The sequence below is a fragment of the Bubalus bubalis genome, chromosome 4, assembly GCF_019923935.1.
Source record: "Bubalus bubalis isolate 160015118507 breed Murrah chromosome 4, NDDB_SH_1, whole genome shotgun sequence".
Taxonomy (NCBI): domain Eukaryota; kingdom Metazoa; phylum Chordata; class Mammalia; order Artiodactyla; family Bovidae; genus Bubalus; species Bubalus bubalis.
The window spans coordinates 3,983,097-4,003,156 of record NC_059160.1 but is presented as its reverse complement, the minus strand read 5'-3'; the positions used below and the strand labels follow the sequence as shown (position 1 = coordinate 4,003,156).

The window sequence follows — 20,060 nt, the reverse complement described above, 5'->3', positions numbered from 1 at the left end:
TTAGGCTCCACCAGGTCCTAGTTGTGACATGCAGGGTATTCGTTGTGTGATGCAGGATCTTCTGCTGTGGTGTGCAGTATTAGTAGCCCCTTGGCATGTGGGATCTTAGTTTCCCAGACATGAGTCCCTTGCACTGTAAAATGGATTCTTTTTTTTTTTTTTTTAATTGGAGGATAATTGCTTTACAATATTGTGTTGGCTTCTGCCATACATTAACATGAATCAGCCACAGGTATACATATGTCCCCTCCGTGAGCCTCCCTCCCACCCCATCCCACCCCTCTGTTGTCACAGAGTACAGAGTTTGAGCTCCTTGCATCATACAGCGAATTCCCACTGGCTGTCTATTTTACATATGATAATGTATATATTTCAGTGCTCCTCTCTCAGTTCATCCCACCCTCTCCTTCCCCACTGTGTGCACAAGTCTGTTCTCTGCGTCTCCGTTGCTGCCCTGCAGATAGGTTCATCAGTACCATCTTTCTAGATTCCATGTCTGTGTTAATATGCAATATTTGTTTTTCTCTTTCTGACTTACTTCACTCTGTATAGTAGGCTCTAGATTCATTCACCTCATTAGAACTGACTCAAATGCATTCCTTCTTATGGCTGAGTAATACTCCATTGTATATACATACCACAGCTTCTTTATCCTTCAATCTGTTGATGGGCATCTAGGTTGCTTCCATGTTCTAGCTGTTGTAAATAGTGCTGCGATGAACATCGGGATACATATGTCTTTTTCATTTACGGTTTCCTCAGGATATATGCCCAGTAGTGGGATTGTTTTAGTCCTAGGACAAGGCAGATTCTTAACCCCTGGACCACCAGGGAAGCCCCATTAAACTTTTAAAACGGCCATCAAGGCTTCCTTGAAAAGTCAGGAACTCATACTATGAAGAAACTGCTGGAAATGAAATAGAAAGTTGAGTAGGAAAGAGACTATTGGGGAAAATGAAGCTCCAGGTAAGTGTAGAGGCCTGTCAGAGAGCAGGCTGCCAAAAACAACAGATGAAGCGGCCCTGTGAAATCAGAAGTGTGGACCACTGCTTATGTGACACTGGTTTCAGTTAAAGATGGTTAGCCAAAAAGTATCCAGGTTAAATCTCATATAAAGCTATTGTAGGAAAAAAGAGAATAAAGAACAGAATGACATTCCTCTGGAGAATGAAAGTACTCCAGGAGGATATGCTTACAGACTAGATCAAAGCTGTAACCTAATCAAACAAACCAAAAGGACTGAAAATATAACCAAAAATGAAGGAAAAATGTCAGCCAGAATTAGGAAAAACTGAGAAATGAAGTGATGAGACTCAAGAAATTATTTTAAATTAAAGCAAAAAGCAGTTTCAGAAATAAATACTTAAGGAAAAGCTGAAAAAAAGATCTCATAAATTGAAAAATAAATAACATGAAAAGACTTGAAGAGAAAGTGACAGATGTTGAAGACAAAGAACATCCAACATACAGGCAATAGAAATCTCTGAAGAATTAATGTGAAACAAAGGAGGGTGGCAATGATTACTAAAATTGATAATTCAAGAAACTTTACAGATATTTTAGGGAAAAGATTTTAAATTCCATATTGAAAGAACACCCAATATATTTGAACATATTGACTCAGAGCAACCAACACCAAGATATAAAGAGAAAACAAAAATACCTGTGCCTTTGGGTAAAAAACAGCAAGAGACTTATAAGGGAAAAAACTGTGTTATCATCAAATTTATCCATAACAACACTTACACCAGAAGAAAATTAATACTTAGAATGCTCAAGAAAATGTAAGTCAAGGATTTTATACCCAACAAAACAGACTTTTATGTACAAAAGTGAAAGTCCTTCAGTCTTGTACAATTCTTTGTGAGCCCATGGACTGTAACCAGGTTCTTCCATCCATGGGATTTTCCAGACAAGATTACTGGAGTGGGTTGCCATTTCCTTCTCCAGGGGATCTTCCTGACCCAGGAATCGAACCCAGGCCTCTCAGATTGCAGGCAGACTCTTTACCATCTGAGCCTTTGTGCCTTTATGTACAAAGGGCACACACTATGAGCACCATGCGAAATTGTCAGCCTGAGAGCATTAAACATAATTACCCATAGAACTACAGTTAAGTGAGTGTTATAAGAAAAGAGTATGGTATGAATCACCGTAGGCTCAGACTATGTAGATCTAGTACATCTATTAAAGTTGTAGGTAGAATTAGGAGAACTTAGCCCCCAAATTATTACTTTAAGTAATTATGTAATTATGTTAGTGGTAGTAATTTTAGTTTTGTTATTCTGAGACTACTGGATCAAAATATGGAATAAACAAAAATAAATAATTATGGGATATTCTACCATATCCTGTGTTCTTAAGAGCCAGAATTTTGATATGGAAAAAAAGGAGATTCCTTTGGTATATAGGACAGGTTAAGTAAAAAACTATATGCTTCTTATTTTGTTTGTAAATATCAGTATGAACTCATACTGTATATGATCTTTAAAAATTTCCACTGAAGAGGCCTAGGAACAATGACCAACTCAGTAGCAATGAGCATTCTTGGTATCCAGATTATGGTCTTGAAATATCATTTTCCACTAAAAAACAAAAAACAAACCCAACACTTCTAGGAAATAACTGGGACAGTAAAAGTGTAAGATGAGGCTGGAACACCTTGTTAAGCCAGATAGCAAGAGAGCCATCAGAGATTCCTGGGGCTGAGTCCAAAGGACTCAGGAGAGGACTTCCCTGGTTGTCCAGTGGTTAAGAATCTGCCTGCCAATGCAGGCAACACAGGTTCGATCCCTGGTCCGGAAAGATTCCACGTGCCTCGGGGCAACTAAGCCCATGCACCATGCACCCGCGCGCTCTAGAGCCCATGCTCCACAGCAAAAGAAATGACCGCAACTAGAGAGTAACCCCCACTCGCCAGAACTAGAGAAAGCCTGTGCACAGCAAAGAAGACCCAACGCAGCCAAAAAAGAATAAAGAACTGTCTCCAAAACGGTATGTCTCATTTAAAAAAAATACATAAAGATACAACAAGGACTTCATGGTGGTCCAGTGGTTAAGACTCTGTGCTCCAAATGCAGGGGCATGTGTTCGCTCCCTGGTCAGGGAACTAAGATCTTGCATGCCTCGTGGCACAGCAAATAAATAAATAAATAAATGAAAGATACAGCAAAATTTTTTTAATGGACAAATTTAAGTGATTTTCTTGAGATGCACACGTGTGGTACAGACGTAAAGGAACCCAGGTAGCAATTGCTGGCAGAGACAGGATAGGGGTTACTTTGGGGGTGCACAAGAGGGTTAAGACAGATCTGGGCCCACGAAGGGGCCTCAAGTGCCAGGTTGAAGTTCTCTTTCTTGACCTGGGTGCCGATTGTAGAGCGGTTTGCCTGATAATACTCGTTAAGCTGTAACCTTGTTTTGTGTAGCTCTCGCATTGTGTTTTATCTTATGATTAAGAGGTTTTTAAAAGTATGCCTGGACCTGTAGCAAACTCGGGCCCCTCCTCCCCGTCCATCACGTACGTGACACTGGAGATTTGACTGCTTTGTGTGGGGCACCAAGCTGGGGGCTTTACCTGTGACCACCCGCCACCCCGACCCGGGGTCCCAGGAAGGCCGGACCTTGTCTCCCTTGCTTGCTTTTGGTGTCCCTGGTGTGTGGCACCCAGCAGACACTCCAAACACACTTGTTGAGCAAGTGAATGAATGAACGTGATTTGCAGTTGTAGAAGCTGAAGCTCAGTTCGTGTAGCTGGTAAATAGCAAAGCCTTGCTTATCTTGGCCGGGGCAGATGGAAACTGGGGTGTGTCTTGGGGGTTCGACTCCCGGTCCGGTTTGTAGAAGGACCCGGAAGCATCCCCTCGGAGCAGCTGGGCTGGGAGGCTGGTGCGGGTCTCTCAACGACGGAGCCAGCCTGGGGCGGGTGCTGCTGCCCGGCCACCTGCTTCTCTCCTGGACCCTGGGCTCTGTCTCTGTGGGTGTCCAGGTGCCGCCTTTCCCACCCCCTCTTGTGCTGTGGCTCCCCTCAGGCTCCGCCAAGAGAAGACAGATACTGTCCGCTGCATCAAGTCCTGCCGTCCCAACGATGTCGCCTGCGTGCTGGACCCGGTGCACACCATCTCCCACACCGTCGTCTCACTCCCCACCTTCCGCGAGTTCACCCGCCCAGAAGGTGAGTGGCCGCTCCCAAGTCTGGAGCTGGCGCGGGGGTCCCGGCGGAGGCCAGCGTCGGGGGGACCATCCCTGCCAGGGCAGCCCCCTTGCTGAGGCTGATAGCTTGACCTGCAGGAGCAGCTCCTTGGCGAGATGTGGGTTTGGGGCTTGGAATGCTGACCCCTCCCTGCTTCTGCATCTCCTCCGTGTCCCCAGACTACAAGGCAATCCGGTTCCTGCCTGTTCCCCGCCCTCAGTTCAGTGGAGGGGGTGTGGATCTCATTTGGGGGATAACAGTCGTTCAGCGAATAGCTATTAAGTGTTGATTCTTTGCCAGGTGTGGGGTTATCAGGGAGGGTTTCCAGGAGGCAGTGACCCTACTCTGGGTCCTGAGAGGCCAGTAGGATGTTAATGTAGGAAAGTGGGGAGTGGGAGAGAGGGCCAAATCAAAATACCTCCGGAAAATCTGGAGGTGAGTGGGGAGTGTGAGTCTTTGAGGAAGGAAGCCAAGTTTTTCTGGCTGGAGTGGTGGAGGCTTGGCAAGAGATGGGCTGCAAAGGTAGGTGGGAGCCTGCACTTGGAGTTGGGGCTTCAACTCCAAGGTTTTGGGAGCCAGTAGAGGGTCGTGACTCATGCTTTTTGCACACAGAAGCCGCATCCTGGAGACCGAGGGGCAGGTGGGTTGGTGTGGCTAGACCGACCCCAGGGAACCCTTTGGTAAAGGGGTCAGGGTGCCCGCCACAGACAGCTCCCACTGTAGTGTCAGCCTGCCGTCACAGCCCCTGTCCACACGTGGGGCCAGGGCAGCGGGCTCCCCGTGCCTGGCAGAAGGCTGTGGGCAGGAAGCTGCTCTGTGTGCATTCCTTTGGGGTGTGCGGCCCACGTGCCTGGGCCGGCGTGGTCTCCAGACACCCCCTTCCTCTGTGGAGTCTTCACCCTTCCCCTGTGGCTTTCGGAAGAGCTCCCCACGAGAATTAATTCAGCCAACTGAGCCCTCTGGGTGTCAGACTGTGGGACGCCGTGGTGAACAAGAGCCCTCCGTCCTTCTCAGGAAGGTTGGACAGGTTGCCTCGTGTCTACACATGGCCTCAGGGTCCGGGGAGTGACTCGGGTGTGCGTACCAGAACACTGAGCCTGGCCGTGGGGGTGGGAGGGCAGGAGAGGTGCCCAGGGATGGGCTCACCTGCAGGAGAGCTGAGCCCCCCACCTCCTCATCCCTCTAGAAAAGGGAGGCGCAGAACCTTTGCAGGGCGGCACGGACTCGGCTCAGAGCACATCACTGACTGCGGTTTGCCCGTGCACCATGACGGGCTCCACCAAACCACGCAGATCCTTCCCGAATCCCTTTCCCCCGTGCCGTGGCCCCCCGGCCGCTGCTGACCCGCAGTTTGGTGCTACGGGGAGCTGGGCGTGGTTAGAGCTACCTGCTGGCGTCTTGGGCCAGGAAACCTGGACCCTGACTGTTCACGTGGAGAGGACCCTTAGTGGGCAGCGGCGGGCGCCTGCTTCACTTTACGGTGGGGAGACGGAGGCTCATAGAGGGCTCCCCACCACCCCCCAGATTGCGTAAATCGGGCCCTTGTGCTCCCAGCCCTGATTTCACATCAGGTGGCCCGGGAGATGGACGCAGCCACCCACCCGCTTGGGGCCCGGCCCGAGGAGGGGCTTGCCCGACCCCTATCATGGTGGGGCAGGGACCATCTCGACCTCTCTCCCACATCCTTCATCCGCCCCTCTTCCCCATCTTCCCAGCTTCAGGGAGACTCCTGAGCAATCAGTTACTTCCCAGCACTGGCCTCACCAGCTAACGCGCTCCATGGCTTCCGGGAGGATCCAAAGTCTCGCCAGGCCTTGGCTTCCCTGTTGGTGCAAAGGGGGCACAGGCTGTGACCTGGGGCCCCTCGGGGCCCCTGCACCTTCTCCATGCATGGGGCCCTCGTGTTGGGTTCTCACGGCCCTGGGTCAGGCCTCTCCGGGGTCGCGGGGCCCAGCGCTGCGCCCTCTCCATGCCTCGCTTCTCTCTGGCAGAGATCATCTTCCTCCGGGCCATCACGCCTGCGTATCCTGCCAACCACGCGGACATCATCTTCGACATAACGGACGGGAACCTCCGTGACTCTTTCGACATCATCAAGCGCTACATGGACGGCATGACTGTGGGTGAGTGGCCGGAGACGGCAGGTTCACCCAGATGCCCCTGGTCCTCCAGCCCATCGTGGCTCAGCCTAGGCCTGTCGCAGACCAGCCTGGCTCCCGCCCGGGTCTCCTGGTCCTTCAGGGCCCAGCTGGAAACCCACACCTGTTACTCACAGTGCTAAAAGCGTCCAGCAGGGCGGAGCCACCTGCTCTCGGGTGATCCCGGGAGCCTCAGTCTCCCCACCTGCGGCTGTTGTTTGCTGTTTAGCTGCTAAGTCGTGTGTGACTCATTTGCGACCCCGTGGACTGTGGCCCACCTGGCTCCTCTGACCATGGGATTCTCCAGCAAAAATACTGAAGTGGGTTGCCCTTTCCTTCGCCGGGGGATCTTCCCGAGCCAGGGATCGACCCCTCCTCTCCTGCATTGCAGGCGGACTCTACCACTGAGCCTCCTGGGAAGCCCCTCCAGGCCTCCTAGGTCCTGGGTTTTGGTGGCCTGAGCGGAGCGTTACGGAACGCGGTCTGCAGGTGGCACTGTTGGCCCTCAGAAGCCCATCCCTGAGGCCCCAGTCCTGACCGTGGAGCTGCAGCTGGAGACAGGATCCTTAACTCCTCTGTTGCCAAAGAGCCATTTATAGCGACTTTACAAGCTCTTAAATGGGTTTGCATGTTGTAAACATGACTGAGTCATCTGGGGGCCCCCCCGCCCCCGGCCTCCTCCTCCGCTAGCTGGCAGCAAGAATAATTAGTTAATTACAATTAATAGTACAGGAGTCCTCGCTGGGATTCGAAGGGGAGGGCGTGCAGCCATAAAACTTGCTGCTTGCCCCTGAGTCACTGCCCGCCCTGGGCCTCAGTTTCCCCCACTGTTAGGTGGAGTGATGAGTTACGGGACCTTCAGGCGCCTGGGGATGGGGGCAGGCCGGAGGAAGCGGGGTCGAGGGTTTGTGTGCCCCCCGCCGCCCCCACCCCCACCCCCTGGCATGGGGGTTGGTGAGCAGCTCGCGGGCACCTGCACACAGCAGCCCACCTGGGACCGCCTTTGTGCTTGAAGCTGGGCCGGCAGGCGTGGCTGCAGCACGGCCGCCCTGGGGGCACTTCTCAGCTCTTAGACCGCCGGAGATGGAGTCAGATCCTTCTGACGCACTCGTTCATTCTTTGGGTTTCTGGGCTCTTCCCTCTCTGTACTGGCGCTCTGCATACAGAGATGGGTCAGTACCCACACAGCCCCTGCCCCTGAGGGCTTTGCATTCCCCCGGGTGGCAGTGGGGAGGCAGAAACAGGTCATGGGAACATAGTGGTGGAGAGACAGTGACGAGCAGCTGCGAGGCCTCTCTGGGGACTCGGACAGTGCTCGTGTCTTCGGTTCCCAGCTAAACCCTTCCTGGAGTGACCTGAGCCAGGGGCTGGGCGCAGCTGGGCCCAGAGCCAGTGCTCACAGCACGTTTTTCTAGCCGCCTTGATACTCCAAACAGAACCAACCTGGGAGTCTGTGTTTCTTGGGTTCCCATCCACTGGGACAGAAAATCCTGGCACCTCGGAGCCTGGAGGCTCCCGGAGGCCACCCCTTCCAACTCCTTCTTGGAGGGGGACTCCCGAGCAGCGAGGGGGAGCTGGCCGGTCTTCCCAGGGTGACTCGGGCCAGGGTTGGGGGGGGGGCGAGGAGGGGACAGAGCCCGGTGTGAGAGGCGACCACGGGTGCCACCGTGGAACCACAGCATCCTCTCCTTGCCGCATTTGGTCCCGCAGGCCCTGGTCTTCGGATTCAGTGCTGGGGGAGGGCCCAGGCTGGCCCTGGGGAAGTCGTCCTGCCTGCAGTCTGGCCTCCTGGGTGGGCCTGGTGTCTTCAGCTTCTCAGTCCGTTTGCCGGACGTCTCATCTGGTTGGGCCCCTGGAGTTTGCCAGTGAGCTCTCCCACGTGGAGGGTGAAGGCCAGTGGGGACGGGGTCTCCCTGGGGTGCGACCCAGGCTATGCTGGGCTCCCGTCTCGACACCCGCGGGCGCTGCCTTGCTTCTCTCCTCGGAGCATCTTGCCTGGACTTCCTTATCCGCCGCTCCCTCCAGTGCCTCTCCTGCCCCAAAGAACTCCTGTGCCCCCTGGAGCATCTGGACTCTGAGGGTAGCCACCCTGGCACACGCCAGGCCTGGGCATGGGCCTGTCCAACTGGACTCCAGCCCAGTCTGAGTGGCAAGGGAGCCGTCACTGGGCACGCTCACCCCCGCATCCCGTCTCGGTCTTTGCAGACGCCTCTGGGGCCGTGATTGTCTCCATCAGGCAGAGGAGGGAGCTAAGGAAATGACCGCCTTGAGACTGAGCTACGAAAACCGCAGGGCCCTGTTTGCAGGCGTGTTTTCAGCTGTGCATTCTTGTTTCAAGCAATGTCTTAGATAGAAACCCTCTAAGTCCGTGGAGAGGGAGAAACTGTTCTGTGGGCCACTCAGGCCTCCCATGGGGGGTTCCTGGGTCCATTGAGACCCCCCTGGGCAGCCCCCTCCTGCTTTCAGCACCTGGGAAGGGGCTGCACCTATTCATAGGCTGAACCCCTGCCTGCTCTAGGCTTCACCCTGAGTGGACATTGGGCACTGGGTCAGGAAGGCTTCCTGGAAGAGGTGAGGTCTGAGCTGGGTTGTGATGCACGTGAAGGAGCAGCTGACACTCAGTGCTGGAAGCAAGTTCTTCGTCACCGCCACACTCTGTGACATGTTGGGAGTCTCCCGTTAACAGAGGATGGACCGATGGCCAGAGAAGGCAGGTGTGGTTTGTCCTCGGCACCCCTGCTGCTGGAGGCGGAGCAGGCCTAGAGCCCAGTCTTCCCCAGACACCCAGAGCTGGAGCTCTCGGACGGTGGGCGTTGACTCGGGCAGAGTTACCAAGAGTTTGTGTCCCAGAAAATTAACCAGTGCACAAGCCACCGAGACCGTGAGATGGTGAAGGTCGTTGCTCCCCCAGATAACAGAAGGAGAAAGCACTCCAAGTTGATTAAGAACCTGAAAGGGCCAGACCTTCCCCTAATGCGTTCTTTAAAAACCAGCTCTCTGCAGGGATAAAGGTGGCTCTGAGCAGGGCTGAGCTGCTCTCTCTGTAAAGCCGGGTGCAGCCGCCCTGTTACATTCCTCTTTCACCAGCTGTCAATGAAAAATGAAGAATGCATTTTCGACCTGTGCAAAAAATGCTCTATTAATGCCTGAGGTATTCTCGGGCCACTACAAAGCCTTCCTTATCCAGCCCCGGCTTCACTCTCTGCCCAGCAGAGCACTGGCTGTGATCAGGGGCTGCTCCAGAAGGGGTCTTTCAGGTAATAGTTCCTGGAGATGAGTAACGCGGGGCTGTGGTGAGGTGGGTGCAGTGTGTGTACCATCAGCAACCAGCAATGGGGGACCCTCCCCTGGGCCTTCCCAGGCCCTGGCTGGTTGGTGGTATCTGAGCCTCAGCCCTCCCTGACCCCTCCTTGCTCACTACTCCTTTTAAACTGTTTTCTAAGGACAGGGAGGAAAAAAAATCTGTCTATATAGAGGGTGTGCTTTGCCAAAATTTCTACTAGAACCTCCCCAAAGCCAGTAGGAACTAGACATCACTCAGCTCAAGCTACTTTTTAGACCGAGTGGTTGATTTCATGAATGGCCCTCTCGATCCTTGGTGGGCATCACCGTTTCTATAGGAAAAAAAACAAAGAGCATCAGTGTCAGTTGGCAAGCAGGTGTGCTGGACGTCCAGTCTGTTCTGGGTTGTTCCCTGGGCTCCTCATCCCCCACTGGGTCCCCTGAGAAACAGAGGTGCTCCTATCTTCAGCTCCTGCCTGGGTACCATGGCAACCAGTCATGCTCCCAGTAAAGTCTGAATGAATGGAGATGGTCCAGCTCACCTTGTAAGGCTTCCCAGTGGTAAAGAATCCGCCTGCTAATGCAGGAGACACAGAAGACGTGGGTTCGATTCCTGGGTCAGGAGGATCCCCCTGGAGGAGGAAATAGCAACCCACTCCAGGATTCTTGCCTGGAGAATCCCACGGACAGAGGAGTCTGGTGGGCTGCAGTCCATGGGGTCACAAAAGAGTGGGACACGGCTGAGTGACTGAGCACGTACGCATGGATGTGGGTTAGGTTGAGGACGGATATTCCCTAATTGCGGACACCATTCTTGTCATTTGGCGAAATGATAAGGAAAGCTCCTAGCACCACCTGGCTTGTAGTAGGCGCAGTCAGTATTCGTGGACCCAGCCCTTTTCCCACAGCCCACGTTGTCTGTGCCAAAGCCTCCAAATGTGGCCCCTATGCCACCTCCCTCATAACAATATCCTCACTGCCCGTCCTCAAGGGAACCAGAAGCTTTTACATTTTGAAAGAGCATTCTAAGTTTTATTTGTGAGCATACAAGGACTGTTACTGTATTTCACTTTGGAAAAATATCAATGGCTGGGGTAGCCCTTTTAGGGCAAAACACCCTGGAGCCTCTGCTTCCACAGTTGGAGCACTGAGCTTGGGGTCAGATGTCCCAGCATTGGTTCCTGCTTGGTTGTCTGTTTCTAGCTGTGTGACCTCAGGCAGGTCTCACAACCTCTCAGAGCCTCGGTTTTCTTCTCGGTGAGATTGCCGTAGTAATGCTTGCCTTGCCAGGGTATAAGCAAGGAGTTGTATGTATTGTAACATAGCTGGGTAGGTTGTTAGGGGATAAATGAGCCACTGTGAGGAGGCCGTTTGGGGCTAGAGAGCTGGTGAGGTCTCGGAGCCCCCTGAAAGGACAGGAGAGCAGCCAGCGGGGGGCACGTGGGATGCTACTGGGACTGCTCACCCCAAAGTGGCTCCAGTTACCTGGGAGCTGTGTCATAGGCACCCTTTGTGGCCTGGGCTGACGAGTCAGGCTGGAAGCAGAATGGTGGAGGCCATGCCTCCTGAGTTCTGTCATCCTTGAATTATTTATTCAACAAGAACCTCCTGGATTCCTGCTCCATGCCTAACCCTGTGCTGGGTGCTGGGGAACAAGTTTACACCCAAGCCACAAATCCTGCTTTCAAGAAGCTGCCTCCTAGCTTCCCCTGCCATATGAGTTCCTACAGTTTATTTTTCAGCAGTAGGTTTTCTCTCTGTTAATGTCTCAGCGAGAGAGACAAGTAATAATGTGGCAAGGCTGCAGTGTACAGTTGACTATTTTGTGCACTTTACAACCCAGGGGGGTACCATTCACAGCCTCTTCTACGCGCAGTGCACAGCTTACTCAGCTGTACACAGCAGCCCCAGTACAAGAGCTTGTGAGTAAAGACAGCTGTACCTTAGCCCCTGGCCAGGGGACGCCTCATGCAGAGCAAAGAGCTTGCCTGCCCAGCCGTCTGCCTTCAAGTCACTCTCAGTCATTCCAGCCTGCAGGGCTCAGATGGCCTCTTCGAAATCTTTACCTCTTAAGGGGTTAAACACACACTGCTGACCCGTCCGGGAGCCTGATTCGGAAAGCTTGGCCCAGGATCAGTACACATTATGGATGAGATTCAGAAATTCCACCTAGAAACAACAGCGCGGCCGTCTCTGCTGGTGATGAGTGATCGGCCCTGTCCTGCTTTCACGGCAAATCCCGGGATTAGGCGCTTTCTCTTCTCGGGGAGGCACAGCCCCCGCCCCACCCGCCGGGGCCACACCCTGGCCGGCAGCCAAGTCGTTTCCCAGGGGATGCAAAGGGGCGGGCCTCGCCGACCTCACCTGGAGGCTGGCGGGCCTTGGAGGGCAGGGGGTGCAGAGGGCAGGCGCGCCCTCTCGGAGGCCTGAGACGGGGCGTGAGAGTGACGGACACCAGCACCTTTTGTGCTGACTGTGCCGGGGCCTCACGGAGCAGCGATGGGCCAGAGGTGCTGGGCCTGAGCCATCGTGACTCACAGAGAAGGAGCTATTCCTGCTGCAAAGGCCTTTGAGGAGGGTGCCCGACACCCAGTTTCAGAGAAGCAGAAACTCTCAGAGGCCACCCCCAGGCTGGCACGGGACTCTTAGGGCTCAGAGGGGTCCTCTGCTTTCGTGGGCCTCACTGGACACCTCTCTGCTCCTGCCTGTGGACCCATGCATCACGTGGGCTGCTTCTCACACCTGCTGGCCCCTTGCCCCCCACCCCTGACGTCGTCTCCCAGCCACGAGGTCCACTGGCCTGGCCGGAGCCTCCCTCCTCTCTCAGCAGGGTGCTTCCACATGGTGGTGAAAGGTGCTCCAGCCACGAGGCTCCGGAAGCCAGGGGCCCTCTGCTCCCCTCCTCCCGCCCCCGCAGCCGGTTGCTAACGGGTCTGCCAGGTTTTAACCCCACCTTTCACGTCCAGTCCTGCCGCCCAGCTGGAGACGTCTTCAGCCTCAGCTTGCTCATCTGCTCCACAGCGTCCAGCATTCTTCCCTCCCTCTTCCCTCCACTCTGCTCCAGGCACACCAGCCCATGCCCCAGACCCCAGCCATTTCATGGCCTCTCTCGTCTCCTGGACTTGAGCTATGGCATTCACCTCCTTCTCCTCTTGGTTAAGCTCCTATTCATCCCTCAGAGCCCAAGACAGCCGTCACCTCCTCTCACATGCCCTCCACGCCCCAACCCCCACAGGCAGAGTGTGTGGCTTGCTGCTTTGTGCTCCCAAAGCCCCAGGGCCGAGCTTCTTAGAGGACTCTGGTCTTCATTCTTCTAGCAAATAATGTGTGTGTCCCAAGGGAGCAGGCTCTGCTCTAGGGATGCATCAGCCACCAAGAGAGACAGATGTGAATCCTAGCCATGCACACGTTTTCTTCCGGGGTTAGGGGCAGGCAGGAGACAAGTATAACATCCGCATTGTCAGGCAGTGTGAGTGCTGTGCAGAGGGCGGGGGAGGAGAGGGGAGCGGGCAGCCACTGTGCGTCTGGTGGTGGGAGACGTTCGTCTAAGGACCCGGGGAGCTGAGGAGATGAGCCGTGCGGAGATCTGGAGGGGGAGCTCCAGGCAGTGGGGATGGCAGGTGCAAAGGCCCTGAAGCAGAGGCAAGCCTGGCATGTTCGACTTGCAGGGGCCCATGAGGCAGGGTCTTGAGGCCACCACAATGGCTTGGGCTTTACTGCCAAGTGAGGTGGGAGCCATAGGAAGGTTTTGGGTTGAGGTGGGAGACGCTCCGTCTGGGCGCCTGGGTGAGCCTGGGGATCTAGTTCCATGACCAGGGATCAAACCCGGGCCCCCTGCTTTGGAAGTGCAGAGTCTTAGCCTCTGGATATTGTGGCTTGCTCTGTGGGCTTCCCTCATAGCTCAGCTGGTAAAGAATCCGCCTGCAATGCAGGAGACCCCGGTTTGATTACTGGGTCGGGAAGATCCATTGGAGAAGGGATAGGCTACTCACTCCAGTATTCTTGGGCTTCCCTTGTGGCTCAGCTGGTAAAGAATCCACAATGCGAGAAACCTGGGTTCGATCCCTGGGTTGGGAAGATCCCCTGGAGAAGGGAAAGGCTACCCACTCCAGTATTCTGACCTGGAAAAGTCCATGGGGTCGCAAAGAGTCGAACATAACTGAGTGACTTTCACTTTCTTGCAAAACCTTTCAAAAGACCTGTGATCCAGGCTGGAGGTGACCGTGGGCTTTGACCGTGTGGCCCCGGCAGGAAGGGTGGGCAGCAGACAGATTCTGGATACATCAGGGGGTAGTGCCAAGTTTTGCTGACGAGTTGGGTGTGAGACAAAGATGAATGCATGGGTCTTGACCTAAAGAACAAGCAGACTGGGGTTGTCAGCAGGTGAGCTGGGGGAAATTGTGACATGGCAGCTCTGGGGAGGTCGCATGTTCCCTTCGGCATTAAGACTGTGGGCCTTGTGGGACACCCTTGGCCACGCAGGGGTAGAGTAAGTCTGGGAGGTGATCGTGGGTGGATGGCGGCTGGAGCCCGGAGACCAGACACGCTCATGGAGGAACTGAGCATCCTCTGTCGTCCCCTTCTCCTCCTGCCCCCAATCCCTCCCAGCATCAGAGCCTTTTCCAATGAGTCAACTCTTTGCGTGAGGTGGCCAAAGTACTGGAGTTTCAGCTTTAGCATCATTCCTTCCAAAGAAATCCCAGGGCTGATCTCCTTCAGAATGGACTGGTTGGATCTCCTTGCAGTCCAAGGGATTCTCAAGAGTCTTCTCCAGCACCACAGTTCAAAAACATCAATTCTTCGGTGCTCAGCTTTCTTCACAGTCCAACTCTCACATCCATACATGACCACTGGAAAAACCATAGCCTTGACTAGATGGACCTTTGTTGGCAAAGTAATGTCTCTGCTTTTTAATATGCTGTCTAGGTTGGTCATAACTTTCCTTCCAAGGAGTAAACGTCTCTTAATTTCATCGCTGCAGTCACCATCTGCAGTGATTTTGGACCCCCCCAAAAATAAAGTCTGACACTGTTTCCATTGGTCCCCCATCTATTTCCCATGAAGTGATGGGACCAGATGCCATGATCTTCGTTTTCTGAATGTTGAGCTTTAAGCCAACTTTTTCACTCTCCACTTTCACTTTCATTAAGAGGCTTTTTAGTTCCTCTTCACTTTCTGCCATAAGGGTGGTGTCATCTGCACATCTGAGGTTATTGATATTTCTCCTGGCAATCTTGATTACAGCTTGTGCTTCTTCCAGCCCAGCGTTTCTCATGATGTACTCTGCATATAAGTTAAATAAGCAGGGTGACAATATACAGCCTTGACGTACTCCTTTTCCTCTTTGGAACCATGAGGACAAAGGATTCACCACTGGATTCAGTATCGCCCTAGCTGATGGCGACCTTGACCAGGCCATTCTCAGTGGAGTGGGGTCAAGGGGAGACACATCAGGGTGGGAGCCCTGGAGGCACCACAGGGGGACTCCTTCCAGAAGGTCTGCTGTGCGTGCGAATGGAGAAATGCTGGTGCCAGTTGGCGGGGAGGGGCGGTGTGGTCACGGCATTGTGAGTTTTTTTTTTTTTTAATATTTATTTATTTAATTTGGCTGCACTGGGTCTTAGTTGCATCATGTGAGCGCTAGTGAGCATGCGGGATGTAGTTCCCTGACCAGGGATTGAACCTGGGCCCCCTGTGTTGGGAGCGCAGAATCTTAGCCACTGGACCACCAGGGAAGTCCCCATTGTGAGTTTTTGCTTGACTTCCTCTTCCACCGGTTGTAAATTTCTGGAGGCAAGAGCCTACAAGGGGTTCATCTGTGCCATGCCCCCCATCACCCTATTTGTCTCTCTTTCTTGCACAGCCTTGCATGCACACACACGTGGGTGCACACAGTGTGCCCACTAGGAGGTTCCCAGGCCCGGTGCCCAGCAGGCTGCAGGGTCACACTTGCCTGCTCACGTACAGAGTCACCAGGGGGTTAAATGAGCCCAGAGTGGGCTCTCAGCGTCTCCTGAGTTCTCCTGCAGATCGGCTGCGTCCAGAATGATTTGTGATGCTCTTACCGCTGCTGTTATGCACCTTCTGAAAAGCCTTTGAGATCACCGGCATGTTCATAAATTATTATTTCTTTTTAAGAAAATGAAATGTTTTTAGCCAAACAGCAGCAGAGGCATGTTGTGTGAAATTGGCGGGGGGGAAGAGTCTGATGATGATACAGATCTTCCGACGGCCTCACCTGACAACCGTAACTACACAGAGGACCCAGACACCCACCATCAGCCACTGTCACCGAGCGCACTTCCCGCGGCCTCAGAGTCGGGTGTTCCCGGACGGAACGTTCCATCTGTGCTTATGGCTGAGAACTCCGAGTGCCGGGTCCTCGACGGTCACAGTCATCTCAACAGCAAGGGCACCGCTGTGTGCTGGACACTCCCAGCATGTGAGCCACACGTCCTGTGTCCCTTGGGTTTCCCTGATGGCTCAGTAGTCAAGAATCCCCCTGCCAATGCAGGAGACAAGGGTTCAATCCGTGGGTAGGGAAGATCCTCTGGAGGAGGAAATGGCATCCCACTCCATCATTCTTGCCTGGAGAATCCCCATGGACAGAGGAGTCTGGTGGGCTGCAGTTCATGGGGTTGCACAGTGTCGGACACGACTGGGCGATTGAACGACAGCTGTGTCGCTTACCCCTGTGGGAGATGGCCCTTCTCCAGCTGAGGACACTTGAGGCTCAGAGGGGCTTCCAGGCTCGGGGGGCATGACTGAGGCCTGCACACAGCCTGGTGGGGCTGGATGTGGGGTTTCTGCTGCCACGACCATCCTGTGTGACCTTGAACCAGGCAGAGTCCTCCTCTTTGAGGTCTGTCCCAGCCCTGAGATTTCTCATCTGGGGGCACCTGGAGACATGCAAGGGGGCTGATGAGTTTGGGTCTAGCGATGGGGACGGGGCCCCAGCAGGTAGGTGGGTGGGGCTGATCCAGGTGGGAAGACTCACAGAGAAAGAGGGGAGGTCTCTCGCCCTTCCCATCACCGTTGCATCCTGGGCCAACCGGGTAATAGCAGGTGCATCAGACAGCAAATCCCTTCTGGAAAACTGCCCAGGCTGTCTCTCCCTCCGGTGAGGCCAGGCAGCTTGGTGGAAGGGCAACGGCCCAGGGTCTGGCTTCGGGGGCAGGTTTGCTGTTTCTGGTTCAGAACTCATTTCACCCCCAGAGCCCCCGTTGCTTCTCCTGGAACCATGAGGCCCCAGCGTGTGTGGCTGAGATGTTGGGGGAGGAGATGGTGGACGGGGGTGTCTTCATACCCACCATGTGCCCCTGGAAATGCTGGTTCCTGCATCCAGGAAGGAGCCTGGAAGGCTTCGTGCGGAGCTGACGTTTCTTTTCCTCTCTCTGCCCGAGGGAGAGGCGGGCCCCCAGGGGTTGGCTCCGGTTCCCTGATGCTTCCCCACGTAGACCCTCAGGTTTGGTTGTGAGAGACCCGGGAGGAAGTGTGTTTATGAGAGCCGAGAAGTCGGGAGGCTGGTTCTGCTAAGGCAGACTTTAAATCTGCAACTGAGACCCCTGTCCTCCACCTTCCAAGCTCTTACTGGGTGTTTTTCAGGCAAGAACAGAAGACAGAGATTGGGGAGCTCCGTTCCTTCACCGCCCATGACCGATATGATTGCCCTGTAGTTCCTCTCTGCCGTTTTTGCCCTGTATGGATGACTCAGCCAAGGGCAGTACATTCTGGAAGTTTCCTCCACACCACATCAGGGCAGGTGCGGTCGGGTGGAGAGAACTAAGCTCAGGGTCCGTCCTGTCTGGGTGGCGCTGTGCCCTGAGAGCCCTGTGATCTGGGACGTTAGCCCACAGAGCCCCGAGCTCCTCCCCAGTGGGAGGGAGGTGATGGTCCTTCCCCCCGAGGACTGTGGGGACCATGGGAAGGAACAGTGGACGTGGGGGCCCGTCCGTTCCCATCTCCTGCCCCGCTGTGGACCTCCTTCCTGGCCCATCACCACTATAGCTTTGGATGTTAGATGTACGGACCATATTTCTTCCTGTTCTTGCGTTTTTCTCTTTGCCTTTGCTCTGTGCTGCTCATCCTGGCCTGGAGTTATCCCTATCTAGGAAAATGTGCTGAGATCCGGGTGATGGTTTGCTTTTCTCCCAGTCTCCCGCTGTGTTAGTGTTTGGTGAAACCACGTGGGTCTCCTCTGAGCTCCAAGGTTCTCGGTCCTGGCACCTTGTCTGACCAGGTGGACTCGTAACCTCCCCCCAGCTCATGGCTCTGTGTGGCAGCCGCCAGGGCCAGACAGGGAGGCCTGGTTCTAACCTGTTGCCTTTCTGCTTCCACATGGGCCACACCTGAAAACCCAGCGACCTATGGCTATCACCCGTTCCTTCCCGCCACTTTTGTTTCTCCGGATGATAACTTTCTACTTTATAAACTGTGCTTACTGCTTCGGTCTCTAGTTCATGCGTTCATTTAACAATTCACTTATTGCGGGCCTCCTATGTGGCAGGTCTGTAGTAGGACCCAGGACCTACTATGTTCCAAGAACCAGAGATAGGAGAGTGACCAGGAGGACCTCCCTGGTGGCGCAACGGATAAGAGTCCGCCTGCCAGTGCAGGGGATGCGGGTTTGATCCCTGGTCCTGGAAGGCCCCACAGGCCACAGAGCAGCTAAGCCTATGTGCCCACAATTACTGAAGCCCTCGCACCCAGACCCTGTGCTTTGCAGCAAGAGAGGCTGCCACAACGAAGAATAGCCCCTGCTCGTTTCAACTAGAGAAATCCTGCTTGCGGTGACGAAGACCCAGTGCAACTAAACATTAATTAATTAAATTTTAAAAAGATTGACCGGAAAAGAAAGTCTGTGCCCTTGACCTCTGGCCTCACATGGCGGTGGGGAGACCCTGACAACCGAGAAGACCAATGACTCCGTACCCTGATTTCAGGTAGTGTCTTATTCTCATCTGATGCTGACTTTCTTCCCTCTGCCTTTATTTTAACTTGAAGCTCTGTCTTTTGAAAAGCACAGTTCATTTCCACTGGCATGAGGTACCATGCCGTCTCTGGATGGATCGTCATTTTTGCTAAGATGCTCTTCAACAGCCCTGTTCACGCCATTACACTTGGTCCGTTAGAATCGCAGGACTTCTGAGTTGGAGGCTGAACTTCAGAAAGACGGTGTCTCGTACAAGGTCACAGGGCTGCTCGGTGAGGACGCAGCAGAGGAATGCCAGGCTGTGATTCCAGGTCTCCGCAGACCGGTGTCTCGTGCAGAGGCCCTCGTGGATGATCCTCCTCCTTTCAGACAATCTGTGGATGATCAGTTGCGACCCCAGTCAAGTGGCAGAAGCCTGGGGATGGCTGCAGGGGCCCGGAATCCAGACCACAGTCCCCAGGAGGCGATGGAGGTCTCCTGCTGGACGCTTGGGCTCTGTGTTCGGGCTCCTGGCACATCGGCTGCAATTTACAAAGCAGAGATGAGACATGAAGGTGAAGTGCCCGAGGGGACCTGCATTTTTCAAAGGAAAAAAAAAAAGACTTAATTATATCTTTCAGAGGCACAGACACGCCGAGGAATACCAGCAGTGTCTGGGACCCGAAGCAGAAATGCCAAAGATGAGGATTTGGAAGATTAACACAGTTGAACTCGGCATCGTGGCCTTTTTTTTTTTTTTTCTGGAGCTCTTGAAAGTTAGGGAGGTAAACACCCCGGCAGGAAAGATGGACAAGGCAGGCATGCTGGAAAGAGACTTTCCCTCTCTCCTGCATTTTGCTGCAGGAATGGTCTTTGCACATAAAGCTGCTCCCGCTCAGAGCCTTCGGTGGCCCCTTCCCTTCAGGACAAAGGTTTGAGGGGCCCTCAAGGAGTAGGGTCCCTCTTCCCTCCCCTCGCTCCTTCTTCTCTTTTCTCTCTCTTCCTCTGCCTTCATCCCACTGGATAATTGTAACGGTGCTCCCACTGTGTCCTGCCCCAGGCCCTGCGCTGGGGATGGTGGACAGAGATGAACGTGATGTAGACCCTGCGTCTGCAGGGGGAGTCGACTGTGAGGGTTCCCTCGAGGAAGACCAGGTACCAGGTGACGCAGAGTGGGGCTGGCAGGGCTTCATGAGAGAGGATGCAGGTGGTCTAGCTGGTCCCCAGCACCTGGCGCAGAGTGGATGCCAGCCACACATCTGTAGAAGCAAGTGACGGATGCAGCTGGACCCCTGGTGGAGGTTCAGTTTCTAATGTCTGTGATGCCACATTTGGGCAGCAAGGGTTTGTCTAGTTCCCTCTTTTGTTTCCCTGCACCCGGAAGGTTGGTGGTGGTTCTGAAAGAACAGTGGTCTAGAATCAGTGGTGGTGAGGAAACCAGGAGACTACTGCTCTGGGTTCCCAGTTCTGTGAGCCTGACAAGGTGTGAGGTCCCTGAAGAAGCCCTTTACCACCTCCTTACCCTCCTCTGTCTGTC

At 54.1% G+C, this 20,060-nt stretch overlaps 1 protein-coding gene and 1 non-coding gene across 2 annotated transcripts in view; one reads left to right on the top strand and one right to left on the bottom strand.

Moving 5' to 3' along the window:
* Positions 1-20,060, top strand: part of FBLN1 (fibulin 1) — an 82,315-nt gene that overhangs the window by 56,772 nt on the left and 5,483 nt on the right. Inside the window, exons 15-16 of the mRNA XM_025282688.3 lie at positions 4,032-4,174; positions 6,184-6,315. Of these exons, the coding sequence (XP_025138473.3) occupies positions 4,032-4,174; positions 6,184-6,315 (275 nt within the window). The remainder of the gene's footprint in view (positions 1-4,031; positions 4,175-6,183; positions 6,316-20,060) is intronic.
* On the bottom strand, positions 15,275-15,347 carry TRNAG-CCC. Its single transcript has one exon. It is a non-coding gene; the product is annotated as a tRNA-Gly (tRNA).